The sequence below is a fragment of the Eubalaena glacialis genome, chromosome 11 (assembly GCF_028564815.1).
Source record: "Eubalaena glacialis isolate mEubGla1 chromosome 11, mEubGla1.1.hap2.+ XY, whole genome shotgun sequence".
Taxonomy (NCBI): domain Eukaryota; kingdom Metazoa; phylum Chordata; class Mammalia; order Artiodactyla; family Balaenidae; genus Eubalaena; species Eubalaena glacialis.
Genome location: NC_083726.1, coordinates 58,195,994 through 58,213,245, shown reverse-complemented (window position 1 = coordinate 58,213,245; position 17,252 = coordinate 58,195,994). Strand labels below are relative to the sequence as shown.

The 17,252-nt window shown below is 40.3% G+C and overlaps 1 protein-coding gene across 2 annotated transcripts in view; it reads right to left on the bottom strand.

Moving 5' to 3' along the window:
- LRIG3 (leucine rich repeats and immunoglobulin like domains 3) overlaps nt 1–17,252 on the bottom strand; it is a 46,286-nt gene that overhangs the window by 9,832 nt on the left and 19,202 nt on the right. Inside the window, exons 4-12 of one of the 2 annotated variants that reach the window (XM_061206444.1) lie at nt 8,859–8,990; nt 8,162–8,305; nt 6,982–7,125; nt 6,528–6,671; nt 5,968–6,111; nt 4,939–5,019; nt 3,879–3,950; nt 1,623–1,694; nt 944–1,107 (exon numbers count right to left, since the gene is read on the bottom strand). In XM_061206444.1, coding sequence (XP_061062427.1) covers nt 944–1,107; nt 1,623–1,694; nt 3,879–3,950; nt 4,939–5,019; nt 5,968–6,111; nt 6,528–6,671; nt 6,982–7,125; nt 8,162–8,305; nt 8,859–8,990 — 1,097 coding nt within the window. The remainder of the gene's footprint in view (nt 1–943; nt 1,108–1,622; nt 1,695–3,878; nt 3,951–4,938; nt 5,020–5,967; nt 6,112–6,527; nt 6,672–6,981; nt 7,126–8,161; nt 8,306–8,858; nt 8,991–17,252) is intronic. The other variant, XM_061206445.1, reaches the window with a different exon arrangement.

Sequence of the window (17,252 nt, the reverse complement as noted above, 5' to 3'; positions counted from 1 at the left end):
ATCAGATGTTTTATTTCCAGAAACTGTTGGCACCACTTAATGCTGCAACCTAAAAAAAATATGGTTTTCTTGTACTTAGCTAAACAATCATAGGCAAAGCAGTTTTAAATAAAATTTTAAAGGCCAACGTAGAATTAGGTTCTGCAATATCTTAACACACATACTAAAATTCAAACAAAGTTTGATTTCATGTTCTGTACGCACATTTAGTTTTACAAAGGTCTCCATGGCAGCAAATAGTAAACAGCAGTGTAGTGCAGCAGATGGAAGACGGCACCAGAGAGATGAAAACTTGGGGTTTTGATCCAGATCTGCTAACTAGCTATCTGAAGTTGGGTAAGCAAATTTCTAACGCTGAGATGCTTAGATGCTAAAACAATGGACCTTACATTTATTTACAATAAACTCAAACTTTCTGTTACTTGTAATGTTTTACCCACTAATAGTAAAATTTTTAGCAGACTATAAATCACTAGCTAATAATTTTCTCTTTCTATTCACCATAAACAGCATCTGCACAGGATTTAGGTCAGTCTCTTCACTGAGCTCACAAGAGCCTCTCAACCACCCCCGGAACTGGGGAGAGCAGACAGCAGCATTCCCATTTCATAGATGCAAAGACTGAGATTTAGGGAATCACAGCTAAGTAGAAGGGCTGTGACTATCCTTCAGTTCTCCCAAGATCCAACGTCATTCGCTTTCTACCAAACCACGCTGATGCCAATTTTATAAGTTATAGAAAAAATTATAGGAAAAATTTTTCTTTCCATCAGTAAAACTGTGATCATCAACAAGCTACAGATCCATTCTCATCTACCTCAGCAGAAATAAGAGCTTTATTAAGGGAACATAAATTTATTGAAGTCCATTATTTGGACAAATGGGAGAAGAAAAAAAAAAAAGAAGAATGAATAGAAAAGTCAAAGGCCATAGTTCCACTCACCACACACAAAGCCATCTGGGCTAACAGCAAAAATACTTCTTCCCTTCAGCAGCTGCGGATGGGCACAATTGGCATTTACAAAGCTCTGAAAGTTGTTTTCTGCCACCCACTGTGGGAGCCATTTTAGTTGGCAATCGCACAGAAGGCTTGATGTATTTAAGTGCCTGAGGAGAGTAATTACATGCAATTTGTTTTGTACGAAATGCAGATTTCTACACGTATAAACTAAACTCAAGTAAATATTAACAAAGCAATGAACGGGGAAACCAAATACACACATCCCATGGACTACATATTCTATAGTCCATCTTAAAATGCAAGACATGGAACTAGCACTGTTTTATTTTTGTTGGTGGTATTCTTACTGACCAGCAGAGACAGAAGTGCTGATATACCAAAAATACCTTACTACTGAAAATTGGTTACTACAATGAGGCACTGTACTGTATTGGGTCCCACAAATTTCAACCGCCAATTTGTACCAGAAAAAAAAGAAACTCCTCTTTTCAACAAAGGGAACAAAAAACGAACTCCTCTTGCTTTCTGGTAACAAAAGTGAAGGGATGTGATGAATGTGCCAGACACTTTCTATAGATACATAATCCAGGATGATCCACCCCACGTCAGTTTCCCCCTCGATGCTTTATGTGAAACTCTTGGAAGGAAAAGAAAAGCTTACAGTTGCTGAAGTTTCTTCATTTGTGAGAATGCATTGCCTTGTAATGACATGATTGCGTTGTCACTCAGGTCTCTGAAAAAGCAACCAAATCAAATACATTAGAGGGAATTACAGTCACTATGTGCCTTCAGGCAAAGGGTGGGCCCACGCTGCCACCCCATTCGCCACAAAAACGCTCTCTGTGCTGAGATGCACAAATGGGGGTGACTAGAAGAACTCGTTAGGAAGCTTGGATTCAAGAACAAGGATATCTGCATCAGAGGCAGGTTCTGTTACGGTGAGAGAGATTTCATATCACCACATACAGGTTTTTTGACTCTTAAGGGCCTAAGCTGTTCTGCCATGTTATTTTATTACACTTCTTATTATTCAAATTAGTAACCATTAGTAACTTTTAAATGCAGAAATAAAATTCCTCATAATTATGCTTTTAAAAAACCATCAATGTATAGAATACCTTCTATGATACGCAACCATGTTAAGTGATTTACGTTTACACATTATTACATTTAATCCTCACATCAACCGAAAAGCAGATGGTATAACTACCTTGGCTTGGCATGAAAGGGACAGATAAGATTTGAACTCAATTATTTTCAATTTCCAAACCTATGCTCTCAGTCACTAGCCCATTTTGCCACACACAACTCACTCATGGGGAGACAGGTAGGTGTTCAGACAAGAGGTTCTCACTAAAACAAACAAACCAACAAACACTTCAGGTAGGACATTTATAAAATGAGAGAATATTCGGGGCTGGCTTTATTTTTAACTGGTGCTTATGAGTGCTCTGGATTAAAGTCCTCTCCACAGTGATTACTACTCCGTTTTCCTTTAAAAGGGTCAGAGTGGAGAAAAGGGATTTTGAATGAGACAAGTGGCAACAGAAGACAGAATCGAGGTCCCAAACGTGGGCAGAGAAAGAGGCTGAGAGAGTCACGAAGGTTTAGGAAACTGAAGCAGAGGCTAATGCTCCACGGATCCACGAATTCCACTTTCCCAGAAATGGAATGGGTCAGATGACAAACCCTTTTGGCTAGTTTCCCTTTGAAAATAATTTGTTTCAGTAAGCCCAGCAATACCGGCCCGCCTTTCCAGATGACGCTTTGCAGTTATCCCCTACAACCTGCCCTGCTACACTGTCGACATGGCTGGCGATCCAGAGCTCCCTGCAACCAACGGGTCATTGCGAAGACGGCAAGATGGTGGTGCACAGATTAACAGCTAATCACACAGCACCAATGACGGTACCAAGCAAACGTGTATTTTACATGATAACTTCTTCTGTCCAGGTTAACAGATAATACAACTTTTGGCTATAAGCATTCCTTAATAGTCAGGGTGGACACACTTTATGCTGCTTCAGACTCCCACTGAACACATATACGTGCTCCCACGGTTATCAGAAGCTGGTTGGCTCTGTGCTCCTGCAGGCTTTGACTCCTATCAAGGCTGGTTAGCTTGTGCTCCTAGTGCCTGAAAATATTCGAGTGCCTAAGTGTCATTTCAGAAATGTGTGCCGGGAGTTACTGGGGGCAGAAGATGTAAGGCAAGAGCTGCTGTGATAGCAGGGGCTGCCCTGGTTTGAGCCCTGCTTCTGCCAGCTGCTAACTTACAGGTTAGTTGCAAAAGAGAGCGAGAAAAAGAATAAAGGAGGAAAAACAGGTTGTATGCTTCATAATTAAACAACAGTAACAATAAACAAAATTCTCAAAGTAGTGTTAAAACTCTCCTGTCACTCTCCAGGACTGGGATCTTCTTTTTTGAGCGTTAAGATGTGCGTTGCCTTCTTAACTGTCCGATGGAATCAACGAACCCTCAGAGCCACCACGTCTTAACTTAAAAATTAAGATAATAATAGCTATTAAATAGTTTTCTCGTGAGTATTAAATGAGAAAATATAGATAAATACCTAGCATAATGCCTGATGTGCAGTGGGTGCGTGATAAATGGTAGTTTTTAAAAAAATTAAATATACCACTGCTTGAGAGAAATAACTAAAAGAAAACCCAAAAGTGATGTAGAGCAATGCCCTTAAAGGCAAAAGAAATATGCACCTGTACACTTATACTTTCATATAGATATACAGACAGATAAGTAGGTAGGTAGGTGGACAAAGGACGGATAGATGTGTATATTTTATTGTACTGAGAGGATACCAACAAAATTATGTACTAGTTTGTGTTATCTTTCATGACATATAAGTAGATAACCATTTCAGACTGCCTTTAGGGTAACTAAATTCCTGCTACTCACAGATGTTCTAATGCATCCAAACCAGTGAAGGCTTTTTTGGTAATGGATCGAATCCGGTTTCCCTGGAGTATTCTTAAAAAAAAAAAATTATAATGGAACAGTTAATAAAAGCCATTTTGGAGTGCAACTCTCCTGAAAAGAACTGCTTTTTAAATCATTTGTGAATATTCTATTTTCTTCAATTAAACAAGATATCCTTAAAAAAATGTACCCGTGCCATCTATTTCAGTAATATGGTTCAGCATGGTTGCAAAGCAGTCGGCAGAGAACCCAGCAAAAATAGGTATTTGAGAAGTTACTCTGATGGTTAAATCAAAGCAGTGATTTTTCAAAGAGGTAGAAACTTTATTCCAAGTAAAATGTCTCAGAACACTAATAAATAAAGCAGGTAATACTGGAGACTTTCTCCTTACCCCCCCACCCCATGGATACCTTCATCACCCACAGAAGTTTAGGACTAAATGGAAGTCAATTTGAAGATCGCTTGCTTAAAACACAGAATTTAGCCATCTTCAAGGCCATTTTGTGGCTAAACAGAAACATGTTTTTATCCTGTATTGCTTGGAACCCACTGCAGTGTTATCACTGGTCACTGGATCACCTCACTTAAACATTCCTGTGAGGGAAGTGCAACACTGCATGTTTCAAAATGCTGAACTTAGTGCACTAGCCTTTACACAGTAGTAATCCCAAGGGTCTAAGCACTCAAAACAACTTAAAATTCTTATCTGGATACTAAAGTCAGCTGCACTAACCCAAGTGTTGAGTAAAACCACTATACCCAAGGAAGAAAATCTAATCAATAGCAACCAGATTAAGCATCTATTTTAAAATTCTTTAAAGATGTCAACTTGTGTGTGGAACTGAGCTCAATTAAGACAAAGTGTTTAGGGAGTTCCCTGGCGGTCCAGTGGTCAGGACTCGGCGTGGCCCTGGGGTTCAATCCCTGGTTGGGGAACTAAGATCCCGAAAGCTGCGTGGTGTAGCCAAAAAAACCCCCAAAAAACCCAAAATGTTTAGGTCAAAAAGCAACGCCAATTATGAAGCACATCATACTCACAACCGCCTCAGTTTGTCAAGCCCAGAGAAGGCACCATTCATGTCCTCAATGGTCCAAGAAATTTCATTATTCTTCAGATCCCTGGTTCAAAAAAGGAGAGTTACCGAAAGTGGTACCAGGTACTTAACAAAAGATACAGGCATTCTTGTTAGAGATATGCTTAGAAAGCGAAGATCACCACCCAGGTGGCATGTAATTTGGAAGAGTTCCTCATAACTCCCCATATCATCTCTCTCTGCCCCTTTCAAAACAACAGAAAACTGTTTCTCTCCCTAACATAGATCTTACCTCCTGCCCTCCTCCCTCAGCAGCATTTTATACTTTTGTCCGAGATCAGGAGAGTTGATTCCGGCCCTATTAACTCCTCTATCAAGATGACTAAATTCTGAAAGACTTGAATAGTCTGAAAAATACATTAAACTTTAAAACCACTGCTCCAACCACACAAGGAGCAGCTCGCCAAAGCACACAGCATGTCTTTCAGTCATGTAATGCTTCGAACAGTGAACACAGCAAAACTTTCTGACAGTGCAAAAATCAAACGCCCGTTGCACAACGTTAAAATTAACATTTGAAAGATTTTTCAAAGGCCATTTAATCCAACTCTCTCTTCTTTCTCTTGGGACAGAGATCAAGTCTGGATATAACCGGTCCGATAAACAGGCGTCTTCCTTTGCTGCCCTTTGTATATCTTTTTTGCTCTGGGTAATTTTTAATCTGCATTTTTACAAAGAAAAATTAGCGGATCTAAAATTGTTTTCCTCTTGAGCAGTGACCAGCTTCCTGGAGATCCTGAGAAGGCTGACTGCAATCACCAAACCAATCTGACCACTGTCCTTTTTAATCCCTTTAAGAAGCACACATGGATGAAATGGACCGATCTTAATCAAACTGATCTGGGAAAGATTAAGACACTACTTCTGAGGCTGTACGCATTTCCTTCCTAACAAAGGAAATCTGCTTGGAGAAAAGTGGGCACATTTAGGAACCAATTAGGTTCGTGGAGGAAGAGCAAAATGTGTAACTTACAAAGTCTTTAAACTGGAAAGCCCCCGGAAGGCACAATCAGCAATGTAGCTGACTTTGTTATTCCCAATGTCCAGTGTATTTAGCCAGCTTAGGCCCAGGAAGCTTGAATCATCCAACCTTGATAAGTGATTGAAAGTTAAGTCCCTGTAAAGAAAAAAGGAACAAAAAAACAAACGATAGCTTTTATTTTCCAGTTCAATGCAATGATTTGTTTAAAAAAAAACACACACACAAAAACAGGTAGTATATATTGCCACAATTACCCTGATTTTAAAACTCTGCCTTCTTAATAATACTCAGGTAAACATTATTTCTAATCCCAGTAATTAAAAAAAAATTCTCTTTATTTGAGAATCACCACCATGGCTTTAGCCCACGTGCCACAGAATTGAAACAGCAGAGCTGGCTTCAACTTATCACAAAACTATGACTAGGTTGCCTGTGAAAAAAGCTGTCACCTTGGAAACTTTGTTATGAAAATTTCACACATCAGTGGTAAGAAGCTCAGGCTCTGGCATGATTCCTGCTCTCAAACCTGAGGAGAATAAAAGGCAACTCACAGCTCACTGAGTTTCTGGCAGAACTCCCAGGCATCAGGGCTGATCCTGTTGATGGCATTTTGGCTGAGATGAAGTTCCTGCAGCATCAGCAAGCCATAAAGCCAGCCTTTGGTAATCTCTGTTAGGTTGTTATGGTCCAGCTGCCTACATTTACAATAAGAATCAAAAGCAGGATCCCAAGTTCATTATCTAGACTCTTCAAAGGGGACATATTACAACCTACTACATATTCCTATTGTCATGAGATGTGCAGCTTTTGTTATACAAAGACATCAGCAGCAAATACTATGCTTACTAAATTCTCAGTCACATTACCTGAAACAAAACTTAATATTAAATTATAAGATTGTAAATGATGAGATTTTAACATAGGATTTCAAATAAACGCTGCTGAATGCTCACTGAGCATTCCATGATCATACCACCTGAGTAGGAACTGATCACCCGCACTTACAAGATTTCCATGTTGCTCAGCCCCCAGAAAGCTCCATCCATAAGTTTTGTCACTCCATTTCTTTGCATTTTCAGAGACTTCAGAGCACCAAGCCCTTGGAACGTGAGCCCATCGACGTTTTTGATCTTGTTTCGGTTCAGTTCACTACATTAGATGTTATAGTTAAACAGTTAGCTTATATGACAAACTCTGGAAGCAGTAATAAAATGTGACATTACTGCAATATAGTTAAACCAGCCTGTGTTAAATTACATAGAATGTTTTAAATTTCTAAGCATTTTTATTGAGAAGAATTTTGATTTACTAGCAGTGAGTAAATTTCCTTCTGAAACATGTGATGTATTTTTGGGATAATCAAATACTGACACCAGACTGCACTTCAATTTCTAAACTGTTGTCCATTCAGTATAGAAGTAAACACATTAATATTGGTCTTTAAAGTATCCAGAATGGGAGTACTGAATATCACATTAAAACACGAGGTCTATTCAGGAGCAGGGCCGTCAAGTTTATCCTGTTCAACTGCTTACAAAAGTTGATTCCTCTCTGTCACGATTTGTACTGTGTTTAATGCTTCCTCTTTAAGGCAGTCATTCTCAACCTTGGTTGCACCCTGGAATCACCTGGGGAGTTTTAAAAAATTACTGAAGCCTGGATCTTACCCCGAGAGGTTCTAATGTAATTGGTCTAGGGTGTGGCCTGGGCACTGGGATTTTTAAAAGCTCCCCAAGTGTCTGTAATGTGCAGCCAAGGCTGAAAACCACTATACTGTAGGAGCCTGTTCACAGATTATTCCACCATTATTAATGAGACAGTGCTTTACAGCTCCTTAAGCTATGAGGGGCCCTGCAGTCATCGGTACTGTTCTCACGATCCACAGCTGTGGAGAGTCACCATGATGTCTTCAGTGCCATCATGATGCCTTTGTACGGAGGTTGTTCAATGATTACACTGCTCACTCTTTCAGGAACAATCCAACCTGCCTTGTCAGGCAGAAGCCTGTACCGGGTGACTTTTAAGGCTCTTTCTGATTCAGTGATTCTACAACTCCAGCTCTCAGAGGAAAGGTGGCTACATCTTTGCTTCTAAACTCCTTCTGCCACATTGTGGATTTTAGGGGGTAGGTGCCAAGGGTTTAGAGGAGGTGAGGAAACAGAATCTAAGAGGACATTTTACTTACAGGTGTTGCAGTTGAGGCAGTCTAAACATCTTGGGTGGGAGAGCTGAGATTCGGTTCCTGTTCAGCTTCAACACCAGGAGTGTGTTGGCCAAACTGTCAAAATACCCAGGTTCCATGGATGTCACTCGGTTGCTGTTGATATACCTGTTGAAAGTCTGCAGATGAGCTTCTCTTTCTGGTTCTTTGGGAGGTTAAAGTGCATGTATTCTCTGTATATAAAAGACTCTCCAGAGAACCTACCCATCACTTGTAACAATGGACACTTAAAATAATTAACTCTTTAGGCCCTTGCAGGCCAATATCGACTATGATTCACACATATCTCTGGGGGAAAAAGCGACTAAAATATTTGAAGATAACAAACATTTGTTAGAGACGCTTACCCAATTTTTGTGAAATTCATTTATTAATGAAATACACCAGGGGTTTAATTTTGATTATTTTTTTACAGAAGCACTTGGTTTTTCTATAACAGTCAAAGGATGTCTCAATTTTTGTAATCCAATAGTGTAAGAATAAAATGAAGATTGCGGTTATTCGGGCTTACAGAAAATTACCAGTCAATAAGTTACATTTTTGATCCCTCAGCAGTAAGAAATGGTCAGAGTTCTGGTCCCTATCTTAAAGTTGTTTCCTTTTTTAATATAGCACAATATTTTCATCACAGGTGAAAACTGTTAAAAACAACTTGACTTACAGATATTTGAGTTGTAGGGGTGGAAGTGCAGTTTTAAGCTCTGAAATATTATTGCCACTCAGGTCCAAAGTTTCGAGGGATTGAAACTGTCTCAGATGTTCAGGTAATATTTCCACAATCTTGTTTCCAGCTCTGGATTTAAAGAATAGCACAGATAACAGGGTTAATGGTACAACAATCCGAAAGGTGAAAAATTTCTTCTATTTGTAACTCGTTCTTCAGAAATTTAGAAAACTGATTGTTCTACACAGCACGTTAAAAAGTTAAACAGCAACTCTTTAGTCACTTTAATGTTGCATTAAATAGTAAATCATAATTTTAGAATTATGAAAAGCTTTCCTATATAAATCTGGGTGTGTTTAACAGCTGTGGTTATCTAAATGCGATGCACTTAAACTGATTTTTCTTTCTGTTATTTTGTTAACAGTCTTTCTTCTTTATCATTTTATGAAATGGGATATGAAATGACTAGCACCAAGTTGGCATTCCAGGCACTGGTGTGTTAGTTCCCTATTCTTTCTTCTTGAGTCCTAATTCATTTCTAATTCTTCTCTTGGAAAGCATACACACTACAGGTGCCAATGAACTTAAAATACTCATCAGATTGGGCTTTTTAAAAGCCATCCTAGAGAAATCTCTTTTTCTTTGGAAATAGCAAGTTTCAATGCATGGCCATAGTCTTCAAAACCAGTGGATATGCTCTAAGGCTTTGAATATTATAAAAATAAGAGCACACCAGTCTAAATAATCTCTGGGAGCAATTAGATTTTTTAAAAGTTTGGCATTAACTGTCTTAAACACCAGACCATGATGTCTAATATTGTAGCCACATGTGGCTCTTTACATTTAAATTAAAATTAAATGTTAAAGTTCAGTTCCTTAGTCATAGTAGTCACATGTCAGGTCCTGAATAGGTGCCTGGTATCTGTCAAATGGGCCAGTACACACACAGAACATCCCCACTATCGTGGAAAGCTCTACTGGTGAGCACTATACTAGACCACAAATGAAAAAAGATAAACAAAATAAAACAAAAAGAGGCCAAGTCAAAGCTTTTAGAAGGTCATCAATACAACAGTTTCCAAGAGGGAGATTCAGCATTAAACAACAATCTTGCTAGAAAACAGGAACCAAACTGATGTGCAAACCATCTTAATTGTCATATTAGACCAGGTAGCTTGGACATTTTAGACCATTATTAGGCAGGGGAAAAATGACACGTCAAGGGAGAAAGGCTGGGATGATGGCAGAGCCCACCTACAAAGAAGGGTCTTCGCTTTACAGCTCAAGGAACAATGAAACAATTGAAGGCTCTAAGTAGAACTCTGTATGTCATATAAGTCACGTGCTGCCATTTTTAGGTAAACCCTCACTTAAGGGGAAAACTTAGAAAGAGATTTCATATGTGTATCTTTCTTACCAATAACTGCATTTGTATAGTGCTTTGAGTTCATTAAGTTCTTTTGCATTACTGTAACTCTCAGGCCTCTCACCATCACAGAAGGTTCCTGAGTTAGGAGCACCTCTTATGTGTTTTCACAAAATCCTCTGCGGTGTGTGACACAGCACTTTTTACGCTGTTGGTCTTTTCTGCCATACTGTGAGCTCCTTTAAAGCAGGGCTATATATCTATCCCCGTCTTGGAATGTATATGGAATCTAATAACGCTGAGGGCATTGGATGCCAAGCCCTATGCTACGCATTCTTCATATATTATGCCATTTAATTATAATAACATTTCTCTGCTGTTTAAATTAGGAAACTAGAGCTTTTAACATAACAAGTCCAAGCACTCCCCCCAGGCCACCTCACAGAGTAAGTCCCTATTGGTCCCAAAGCAATCCCTGAAGCCTGTTTCATAGAACACAGTTTCAAACATTCAAACAACTTAATTTTCGCAATTAAGTTCTTACTTTCTGGAGGTGAAGATGCACCTCCAGAAAGGCCCGCAACTTCCCACTCTTGCAAAAATGCTGAGCTACCGGTTCCAAACTGCTGTGGGAATCCACACCAGCTCACTTAGCCATCATCATGCCAACACTAAGGATGCCCTGGAAACTGGGTTCCCCCCAGTCTGTGCTTGCACCCCAGGAGGAAAAGAGGGTCACCAAGAGTTTGCATGTGTTTGGCACCCAACAGAGTAGAAGACCAGCTTCCTGAATGTGTGCAAATGCCAGGTGCTGCTTTCCCCAGTAAGTGGAGAAACCAGGTTGTACATTTTGAATCTATTTAAATAACAATGAACTAACAAAACTTCTCAAAATATTGTGAAAAATCTTCCCTATGTTACTTCTAAGGACTGTCAGGGAATCGTCTTTTTTGACCCAAGTCATCCAAAAATCTAACCCCATTTTTAAAGTAATCCTATACAAGGTAACAGGCAGGGGTGATGTATACCCTAACAGCTGAACTCTGTGATTATAGTAAGGTTTAAAAAAACGGGGGGTGGTTAGCAGTCCCATGTACAAGTCACAACTATCAAGCCCCTCAGATTCCCATGAAGTCTTACAGACTTTGTTTAGAGTCAAGTCAGCCATGACCTCTGATTCTGACCATTTCCCACATCTGGATTCGTCAGTGTGTAAACCCCTTGATCTAGCTGTGAGGTACCAGGTAATGCAAGTGAGACAATTAGTCAATTTCTACATCCCGGAGATGGATTCAGTCCAAGAGACAAGCCACAGGGCCTCAGGGTCAGGGTGTGTGGGTTAAAGAAAACCACACTTTAGGGGACAAAAATGTTCTCTTAAATACACAACCCAAATGTCTGCATTACCAGGAAGCCCCCCCACCCCCACAAACAGCAGAGTAACCCTGAAGCACCCCCCTCTCATCTCCTTCCCTCTCCGTCCGGTCCGCAGTCACTGCCGCCCATCAAATTCTGCATCTGGTTTTGGGCCCCAGGTTGTCTGGGGCTAGCTAGTACAGCTACGCTTACATTTAACAACAAGAAGAAACAGCCATAGGTTTTCGCAATAAATGGAACAAACTGGTTTCTGGTGGGAGGGAGAGGGAGACCCACAGGTGTCTATCACGTTGCTCAAATAAGGCTACAAGTTAGATAACAGGCCATACAATCTTTGGTTTGTGTATTCGTTTGTTTATAAGGTAATTATGAACAAGGTATTAAAACTGCCAATTACTTGAGTGACGAATAAAATTTTCCTTGCAGTTAAAGTATGCTCCAGCCAAAGCCAGCAATTTCCTGAGCCGCACACCTCCTAAATTGCAGCGTGAAAGTGCTCAGTTATAAACGGAGCCTGTACAGTGCGTCTTTGTCAGCACTGCTTCCCAGCACAAAAATCCCTTACAACTGCCAGGATAATGGTCCCTGTATCACAAAATTTTAACTCTGTTCTAATGGAACTGAATTAAGTCCAAATACCAGTTTCATATTAGCTCTCAGACTAACTGGCAAATAACCACCTAATATGTACAAGTTTAAAAAAAAAGAAAAAAAAACTTGCTTTATGTCAAACAAGAAGGGTTTACAAAAAAGACAACTACCTTAAAAAACTAGATTAAAAAAATCTTTTTATCACCTAAAACCCTCAAAATAAACATACTTCATAATAGAGTGGGTCACAAGTAACCACTTCTAGGAGACAAAGATTCAATTCAACTCGGGCTTCAATTTTTCTCCAAATATGGATAAATGCCAAAATCGATGAACATATTAAAGCACTGCAGTTAATTAATATTTTTGGCAGGAAATGTGCACTCCTTCAACAAAAAACAAAACAAAACAAAACAAGCTATCTTTTTCCATTACTTAAGTTAATGTGGAAATGTCATCTTTCCATTGTTCAAAAATCTGTACTCTGAGCATAGGAAGGCGTTTCAGCCTTGTGCAAATCCATCTTAAGGACCACGAATATTTTGGTCATCTATGTTTGTTGATAGTACAAGGCATTCCATGGTCAAATCATTGCTGAGGTCAAGGCGTTCCATGGTCAAATCATGGCTGAGGTCAACCAGTCCCGTATAGACAAACACAGACTTGGGGGCCTGGTCAGCTGGAATGCAGATGGTTCCCTCAGGCTTCTCAGAGGCCATGGGAATAACAGGAGGCCTAGGTATGTCAGCCTTGGCTTCTCAGGCCCAACAATAATGGTTTCACTTCGTCGCTAATTTCACCTTTCAGCCTTTGCCAAATACCTTTAAGCAGAAGCAAACCCGACTTATGATATTTACATGATGATATTTGCTCTGAGATTCCTGAAGATCTGACAATGAACAAGATGGATATGGTCCCTGACCTCACAGCACTGAAAGTCTAGTGGGGGAGAACAGGCAGGCAAAAGGGAGTGGCCACCAGAGGGATAAGTGGAAGAAGAAAGGACAGTCTCCTAAAAAGTGATGGGAGGGTGTGGGCGTCAGCAAAACTTCCTGTGGCAAGGAGAAGGCTAGAGTTCCGAGCAGAAGCAAGTGAGAGCAAGGCAAGGCTTCTTTCCCTTGAGGAAATGAGTGGAAACTGGAGAAAGAGGAAGTTGAGGAGTGAGGTGCTGGGAGGAGAAGAGAGTAGGTCAGGTGGGACCCTGTAAACCATATTAGGCACTTGGCCTTTGTCTCAAGATCAAGTAGAGGGAGGAGGACAGAGGATTTCGAACGGTGGGGTGACAATATTCGATGTGCATTTTGGAAAGACTGCTCTGGCAGCAGTGGGGAGAAAGACTGGGTGGGGCACAGGCAAGAGAGAGGACAGAGGAGGGATGGAGGGACAATGGCGACGGTCTGCCTGGACACCCGTTTTGGGGGTGAAGCACGTTCCTCCTCTGGTTTCCAGGGCACAGGCCGCGCTTTCCCCCTCCCCTGACATACAGGCTCAGGTTTCCAGCTCTGCAGCCTCTGGACACTGGGACCCAGTTCAGCACTACTGGAGTTCCCATCCACACTACTCACTACCCCTGTGATCTGTCTGCTTATACGAGAGGCCCTCTAAAGCAGGGGGTCCCCTTCGAAAGCAGAGTAGGGTCCTCTCTTGTTCAGGTGTGAGATGCTACTGACCAGAATAGCCCAGTTCTGGCATTTTCATGTCTGTAATCACTAGGAACATGGACAAATGTCTTATTCTTATATATAAGAAATGTGTGCATTTGTTCTGATACTCGGAACACTTGCAATAAATGTAAACCCGGACTAGATTAATAACAGTAAAATATAATCTATGAGGTTATCGACCACTTGGTACGATGATGATTGGTTCTTTTTGACTCACTGTGATCTCCAGAAAGCATGAGAGTCTCAGAAGAACTTCATGCACACCTAAGTGGATATAAATGGTATGAGTTTATTTCTGGAGTCGGAGAAGAGAGTCCCAGAGTGGAATATTCTTTGTGAGGAACTGGAATATCAGGTTTTTTCACACTGGAATTCCTGAAACCAATTAAAGTGTAGCTTCTTGGTGAATAAGAAATCTCTGTCAATAGTTTCAGGTGTCTCCTACCTACTGCACAACATAAAGGCAGCTGAAGGCTTTGCAGCTTGATGTGTAAAGACGTGCAAACTTGGCTATTTAGAGAAGGTATGCACGAGTGGCATTTTCCTTTTAGAGAGGGTATGTGCAGTGAAATTTAATCTGAAACCATTTTTTTAACATGTTGCAATGCCCCCCTTTCTTAGAATGCATTACTCTGACCACATCCCTGAAATCCAATTCAGTTACTGCAGCCAACAAATTGCTGAATCTGTGCTCACTCCGTACAACCATAGAGCAAGCACATTAACGGTACTGGCTGGGACAGTTGGCCTGGCCCCAAGGAAATACTGATTTCTATATATAAATTGTAAGCAACTGGTTTAACACCATTTATAAAGGTATTACAAGTTGTTAAAGAAAACACGACATTTTGCAAATACATTAAAGATCACTTATATTTCCAACAATAACTCCTCTCCCCTCCCTACCCCGCTTCCCCACCAAAAAAAAAGCTTCCTTGAAAACTACCTTGGCTGGAATAACTAACACCCCATAAGATTAGGCTTCTTTTAGCAGAGAGACTTAGCAAGCAAAGAACCTCTCCCATGCAGATAAAAATAAACTGTCTCTGCTCATCTTTTTTTTTTTTTCTAAAAAGATAATTAAGAAGTTTCATTAAAAGAACACATGTTTAGACCGGTCCACTGGTCCTGTGGCATCAAAGGATAAAGCCAACTGAGGAAGCTTCTGCAAGGAGAAAGATTCTTGATGAAGAAGCAGTGATATTAAGCAGCAAAGGAGCCACGGTAAGGAGCAAAGAATCCGTTCTTTCAGCTAAAAGTCAGGTCAACATAAAATATAATTATCTTTTGGATTGTGAACATGATAAAGTTGCCCACAATGTTTTAAAATACAGAGATCCTTCAATAATCAGAGCCCTAGTTATGTGCCAATTATAATACATGTAAGCTTGAAAAAAGAAATATAAGTAGGAAACTCATTTACACCACATAAAAAACAACCTTTTTTGATCCCCAAATAGAAATTCTATTTATTCCTTTTATGTAAACAGAAATTTAAGGGCAGGTCCTAGAAGACAACAGGATCCTAAACAAGACACTTACTGAACAATTATTTTAATCTGAAATAACTGAATTATATACAATAAAAATTAACTCTACTTTTATTTAGTAAAATTAAAAAAATTTTCCCTACCTCTCTTTTGAGGCAGGGTCTTCCACAGCCATTTTCACAGGTCAAACCACTGCTATGGTTAAGCTGTGAGTTTGAGTCTCCCCACAAGTTTGTGATTTACTTGTGATTGAAGAAAATCTCTGATTCATATTTGGTTCCCCAAACTCAGGATTAAATGAATGGATTCAAGATGCTGAAGTGACCAAATAGTCTTAATTAGTCTTGAAACTCTAGATCAAGCTTTAGATTGGCCCATAAGGATGTACCTCCACTGTGGTTCAAGATGCATACAACCATCAGAAAGTGGTATGACCACCACAGCTGCCAGCCAGAAAAAGTAAACATAAAACTGGGATTCCATACATCAATCAACCTGTCAAAAGTAGGATCTCTTTGAAGCAGCAGTTCATACCACAGCTCCCCAGCAAGTAGATTTTGATTCTGTTCCCAGTTGTATGTCTCATTCTACCACACTTTGTAAACCTTGATTTTCTCACTGTCAGTGGGAGGAAATGGAAGGAAATGTCCTCTTCCAGCTCTAAGGAGTTGTGGATTTGGATGACAATTCAGCAAATGACCAGATGTGCTACAGAGGCTTCACATAATCATCATATAAAACTGCAGCCTCTTACAGATCCTGGCCTCACTTTTGGGGGATTTCTTTCCTAGGGGAGTCCCACTGCCTGGCTGCCCAGTCTTCCTTGGTTTACTCCCTCATTTTCCTGGGGCATATCCTCCATGAGCTTTCTAAGAAACCATCTGTAAAGGTACTTTTTTTTTTTTCACACTTGGAAATGTCTTTATGGGATTGACAGTTGGGCGTGTACCGAGTTGAGATTAGAAACCATGTTCCTTAGGGTTTTGAAGACTGTTTTACCCTATCACAACACTCAAGGATGCAAGTTTGAGGAGCCAGCGGCCATTCTGCTTCTCAACTCCAGTGTTTCTTAAATTGCAACAGGCATCAGAACTGGGGGTGGGGGGCTTCTTGAAGTACAGATTGCTGAGCCCCACACTCAGAGTTTCCGTTTCAGTAGGCCTGGGTGCGACCTGAGAATCTGCATTTCTACCAAGTTCCCAGGTGATGCTGATGCGGTGAGGCTCACACTGGGGAGAACCACTATTTATCCTTACAGGTGACCTGCTTTGTATTTTATTTTTCCTCCTCTCAGAGCTTCTCTTTAACCCCGATGTTCTAAAAGAGCACAGTAATGTCCCTCGGTGTAGGTCTTTTTTTTTTTTTTTTTCCCATTTGCTGGCACTCAGTAGGGTCTTTCAACCTAGAAATGTGTGTTCCGTGGCTCTGGGAAATTTTTTTGCCTCTTTGATAATTTCCTCTTTTCTATTTCCATAGATGTCTCTTCATGGAATTCCAATTAGATTTCTAAGTTGATCCTCTAATTTTCTTATTTTTTCCTCTCCAGTTTTCCATCTTTTTATCTTTTGATTCTTCTGAGAGTTTTTCAACTGTCTTCCAACACTTCTATTACCTTTTTAAAGTGTCTGTTATTATTTTATATATATATATATATATATATATATATTTTTGTTGTTGTTGTTGTTGTTGTGGTTGTTTTGGCTGCATTGGGTCTTCGTTGCTGCGCGCGGGCTTTTCTCTAGTTGCAGCGAGCGGGGGCTGGGCTACTCTTCGTTGTGGTACGCGGGCTTCTCATTGCAGTCGCTTCTCTTGTTGTGAAGCACGAGCTCTAGGCGTGCAGGCTCAGTAGTTGTGGCACGTGGGCTCAGTAGTTGTGGCGCACGGGCTTAGCTGCTCCACAGCA